Raw genomic sequence first — 5151 nt, forward strand, 5'->3', positions numbered from 1 at the left:
TGAGCCCCGAGACGCAAGCGGGACCCGCACCGGGCTCAGCACCACAGCCCCCCCCTCCCCAGCTCGCCAGGAGCGGGAGTCTCCTGTCCTCCCGGCACCGCCGCGGCGGAAGGCCGCTGCCGAGCCGTGCTCCTCGTGCCCGCCGCGCCAGGACCCCCGCGCTCCACAGCGCTGGCACTGCACGAGCTGTGACCGGGGGGAGGAAGGAGCAGAAGGGGAAGCCCAGGCTGGATGTTTGCCCCTCTCCGCTCACTCGTTTCCCAATGCGATGGTTTCCTCCGACAAACTGACACAGGAAGCCTGGATCGAGTCTCAAACCACCGGCGGCATTGGGAAACCTGCCCCGCTGCCCACGGCGAGAGCTCCTCGCCTGGCCCCGGAGCAAAGCCAGCTCTGCGGGGGGAGTCCGTCCCCCTGGGAATCAACCCCCGTCTCCCTGACCCGATACACCTGTGCAGCCCCTGTTCCACCCCAGGGAGGGATCCAGATTCACGGGGAGCAAACTGCCCCTCTGCTTGTGGCCATGGTGCCAGAGCCAGCCGGTCCCCGGTGCTCTGGAAGGGGCCGAGGGAAGAGGCAGGTCTGAAGGTAGCACAGTCCCGGCGTGACCCACAGCAGCAAGGCCGCCGGCCAGCCCCCGAGACCCTCCTGAATCATAGGAGATGTCCCTGGGACATGGCTGGGCCCAGCTCACACTGTGCCAAGAGGAGAGAGGCTTCATCCTGATTAGCTTAAGGCACAAGAGGAGCCAGGATGTTCGGGAAGCTACTCTGCTTTCTCTCTTCCTTCCTTAATCCGCTCTCCTCCCGGCAAGCAGCCTCTCTGCTCCCAGGGAGGCTGCGGCAGCGCCGGTGCGACAGCGAGTCCGACCCCCCAGGGGGCCGGGAGCCCCCTTGCCCCCACCCCCAGGCACCGCTGCACGGCCCGAGCCCCCCCTCGAGCAATTTCACAAGGCAGCAACACCCGGAGAGGAGGGAAGAGGAGGCAGATCCCCACCAGCAGCCACCCGAGCGCTGTGCCCGCAGGCCCTCCCACCCCCGGGGCTATTTAACACCCACCCTGCCCCGAGCGGCCCTGCAGGAGGTGGCAGCAGCCCTGCTCCGTGCCAGCATGGATGCGGCCAGCCTGTTCATCCTGAGCCTGGGGGGCTCCGGGCTGCTCCTGGCACTGGCCCCGGCAGGTAACGGGGGAGCTGGGGCTGGGATGGGCGGCCAGGAGCTCGGGCTGGTCCTCACGGCCGCGGAGGGAGAGGAGACCCGATGGTCAGGGCTGAGCCGAGCCGGGCTCTGGCCCCGGCGGTGCCCCCCGAGGGCCTGCTGCAGCACGGGGAAGGGGCTTTGCCCTGCCATCGCCTCGCTAAGCCCTCCCTGGGCCGGAGCGGGTGCTCAGTCGCTCCCTGGCCTCCATGGATAGTGCCGAGGTGGTCAGGACACAGCAGCCAGGAAGGGAACGACACGGCTCAGCGCTGTGCCCAGACGCCTCCGGCAGTCGGTAACCCTGCCTGCACCCACCAGGTGCCCAAGGGAGCTGGATCATCGGGGGAAAGGCGGTGGCACCCCACTCCCGGCCCTACATGGCTTCCATCCAGATGGACGGAGAGCACGTCTGCGGGGGCTTCCTGGTGTGGCCCAAGTGGGTGATGACAGCAGCTCACTGCTTCATTTCCAGGTGAGCGGTGCTCCTCCCGTGGGGTGCACACCTTCACCAGCCCCATCCCTATCCCCCGAGGATGGGGAACAGCTCCCTTTGCCCGCGTTTGCAGAAGGACCCAAAAGCCATTACCTTGGCCACCACGGGAAGTTAGATGGGTCTGGAGCAAACCCCACCATTGCCGGGTGCAAGTCCCCAACTCCCCGCCGCGCTCGCGGCCCCTCTGCCCCTCGCCGCAGGCGCAACCCGTCAGTGCGTGTGGTCCTGGGTGCCCACAATCTGGGGGAGCCCGAGGCGTCCCAGCAGGTCTTCAGCATCGAGGAGTCCATCGCGCACCCACACTACAACCCCCGGTCGATGGACCACGACATCCGCCTGCTCAGGGTGAGTGTCCCCCCGCGGCACGCCGCCGTCCAGGCTGGGGACGGACCGGCCCGGCCGCAGGGCTGGGGACGCTTCCCTCTGCTCAGGGCAGGGCCATCCGCCCGGCGGGACGGGGTGGCCTCGGCGAGGGTCCTGCTGGCTGGCGTCCTCCCGCCGCAGGGTTCCTGCTCTCTGGCGCGGGCGGGAGACGCCGGCGCGGAGCCGGAGCCGGGCGCGGGGCAAGCCAACACTAGATGTCAGTGCTTCTCCGGAGAAGCGGACACGCGCCGTGGGGCCATGATGGAGGCAGCTGAGGACACGCCAACCCCGCGCCGGGTCTGCAGCTCCTGCTGCTGCGGGGCAGCCAGTCTCTAGAGCCGACTGGGACCAGTTCGGAAAGGCTGGGAAGCGGCGCCCAGCCTCTAGGGAGGCAAAGCCGGAGCTGGGGTGATTCAGCAAGACCTGGGAGGTGGGACGCGCGTGTGGTGGCATCCGGAGGGGGTCAGGAATGGGCCGGGCCGACGGGGAGGCAGCCACCCTCGCCCCGGCCCGGCTCCCTTCCCAGCTGAACAGGTCGGCCACGCTGAACGAGCACGTGAAGCGGATCCGCCTGCCCCTGCCGCACGTCGACCTGAAACCCGGCACCGTCTGCTGCGTGACGGGCTGGGGGGACACGTCCAACTACGGCGACGAGTCCACCCAGCTCATGGAGACCAAAACCACCATCGTCAAGCGGAGCCTGTGCCGCACGCTCTGGAAAGGCCGCGTCTCACCCAACATGCTGTGCGCGGCCAGCCGCAACACCACGCTGCAGGGCGTCTGCACGGTGAGCGCACAGCCCCCATGGCCCCCGCGGCCCCCCGACGGGCCCCGCGCGGCAGCCCGGCCTCCCTCCCTCCGGCCTTGGCGCTTTGCAGGGCGACTCCGGGGGACCCCTGGTCTTCAAGGCAAAGGTCTACGGCATCGTCTCCTTCTCCGGGGAGCGGTGCGGGGACCGCAGGCACCCCGACGTTTACACCAAGATCTCCAACTACGTCAGCTGGGTCCTCCGCACCGTGCGAGGGCACTGGTGCCCCAAGGGGCAGCACAAGCATTAGCGGGGCCCCGGGGCGGGCAGGAGCCAGGGCTGCAAACGGGCACAAGCGCGTCCCGGCTGCCTGGTGGCCTCCGGCAGCTGAGGCGTGGGCCAGGACGCCGGGGCCCTCCTCCCTGCCCCAGGGGTTTCCATGGTCAAGGGGAAGTGGCAGTCAGGGCTCATGTCGCTTCTGCCCCCCCTCCCTGCCTCAGTTTCCCCGGGTGCAGCAAGGCAACGCAGGAGGCTGATTTCTGCCCGCTGGCGAGGGGAGAAGCCCCTGTGCTGCACCAAGGGGCTCCGGCACCCTGCTCCCCCCCGCAACAGCTCAATAAAACCTTGTCCCCGGAGCCCTGTCCACCTGCCTCTCCTCCTCCTCCTGCCCCGCTCCCCCCCTTCCGAGGTGGCACAGCCCCAGCTCCAGGGACACGCGACTCCCCCAGCGCCAGCCTGCCCGATCCTGCAGGTCTGCAGGTCCCCCAGGACGGGACACCCTGCTCCTGCTCCTGCCCTTCTCCCACCTGCCCTGGGAGCCAGCACAGCCCAGGCCCTGGCTCTCACCCCTCTTTAATTGCCTCGTGGGCAGCTGCCCCCCCTCGGGGGGCTGATTTGAGGCAGCTCCTTAACCCCTCGCTGGCCAGGGGCGGCTGCTGCCTGCCTCCGGCTCTTGGGATCGTTTTTCCCAGCCTTCCCCTCCCGTTGTTCCCCTGCTGCTGGCACAGGGAGAAGGGACACAGGCCACCCCGGGAGGTGGTGGAGGGGACGCAGGCTCAGCGCCGCACCATGGCCCTGCTCTCCGGCCATCCTGGCGCTCTGGTCCCCGGCCGGGTCCGCTGGCTTGGCCTGGGCTGGGGAGCAGGGGGAGGCAGAAGGAAGGAGGGAAGCACCAGACCCCCCTCCAGATCGGATCCTGCCCCGAGCTGGGATCCACATCTGAGTGCCACCACCCTACCAAGCATCTGCAGCAGCGCTGGGACTGCCTTCCCACCGGGGTAAAGCTCCCCGTCCCACCCCGTCCCATCCCATCTCATCCCATCCCAACTCATCCCATCCCATCCCGCCCTGTCCTGTCCCATCCCATCCCATCCTGCCCAGTCCCATCCCATCCTGTCCCGTCCTGCCCCACCCCAGCCCACCCCACCCCAGCCCATCCCATCCCATCCTGCCCAGTCCCATCCCGTCCCGTCCTGACGGCCACGCTGGCGGGGCGAAGGGGATCCCCGGGCACGCACTGGCAGAGGCTCAGCCAGGCCGTGGGGGCTCCCGGCCTCTCACCCGCCTCCCCGCGCTCGCTGCTCCGGTGGCGAGGAGCAGTCCCGGCCCTGCTGGAGCAGGGAGCTGGACCGCTCACCCCAGCCAGGGGTTTGGCCAGCAGCGAGCGCTGAGGCTGGGAAGCGGTGGCCCTCGCCCAGTCGCCCTTGGGACATTCCCTGCTCCCGCCCATTGCTTTACCGGCAAGCTGCCGGCGCGCTGCGGGGTGCAGCGGTGCACCGACCACAGCATCCGCCGGGACGCCTGGCGCTGCCGGGCCGCGGGGACACTGCACAGACGACCGTCCCGCCGGCCAGCAAGCCGGAGAGTCGGCCCGTGTCCTGGCTTGTCCCAGAGCACCCGGACACCGGAGGGAAGGAAGCGCCCGGCTCATGCGGTGTTTCGGGAACAGCCGCCGCAGCCTGTGCCGCAGGGCAGCAGTGACCCCGCCGCTGTGCCTCAGTTTCCCCAGCGCCGAGCACGCTCCCCAGCTGGAGCCCCGGGCTCCCGCGACTCCGCCAGCGGGGACGCATCGCACATCAGGACTCAATTAATCGCAGGAATTGTTTTGTGAAATACCAGACCCTTACAGCACACTGATATTAGGAACATATTTGATTTGCATTGCCGCTTGTCAGGCTTTTCTCTCTCTCCCCCTCTCCCCCTTCCTCTCTCTCCGCTGCTCAGACAGGAGACTTGGCCGGGGTGGAAATTCCCCAGCGCAAAGCTGAACCAGATGCTTGCCGGGGGCCTGGCGGGCTGCGGTGCCGCCCGGCGCGGCCGAGCCGGGACGCGTTCACCTGCTCGCCCGCCGG

At 69.1% G+C, this 5151-nt stretch overlaps 1 protein-coding gene across 1 annotated transcript; it reads left to right on the forward strand.

Annotated features, from left to right (window-relative positions):
• The first annotated feature begins 1054 nt into the window (after window positions 1-1054).
• PRSS57 (serine protease 57) lies at window positions 1055-3396 on the forward strand. The gene is made up of 5 exons (XM_026082288.1): window positions 1055-1180; window positions 1515-1668; window positions 1890-2034; window positions 2579-2839; window positions 2931-3396. The coding sequence occupies exons 1-5, from the start codon at window positions 1111-1113 to the stop codon at window positions 3108-3110; spliced, it is 810 nt and encodes a 269-aa protein (XP_025938073.1). The 5' UTR covers window positions 1055-1110; the 3' UTR covers window positions 3111-3396.
• Window positions 3397-5151: the final 1755 nt, after the last annotated feature.

Source organism: Apteryx rowi, unplaced genomic scaffold (assembly GCF_003343035.1).
Source record: "Apteryx rowi isolate R43461 unplaced genomic scaffold, aptRow1 scaffold_570, whole genome shotgun sequence".
NCBI classification, from domain to species: Eukaryota; Metazoa; Chordata; class Aves; order Apterygiformes; family Apterygidae; genus Apteryx; species Apteryx rowi.

What these genes read in the sequence shown, in the direction of transcription:
- PRSS57 (XM_026082288.1), top strand. Translation starts at nt 1,111, where the DNA reads ATGGATGCGGCCAGCCTGTTCATCCTGAGCCTGGGGGGCTCCGGGCTG. An exon ending in CCTGGCACTGGCCCCGGCAG is followed by an intron (nt 1,181 to 1,514) that starts GTAACGGGGGAG and finishes TGCACCCACCAG; the next exon opens with GTGCCCAAGGGAGCTGGATC. An exon ending in CGCTGCAGGGCGTCTGCACG is followed by an intron (nt 2,840 to 2,930) that starts GTGAGCGCACAG and finishes GGCGCTTTGCAG; the next exon opens with GGCGACTCCGGGGGACCCCT.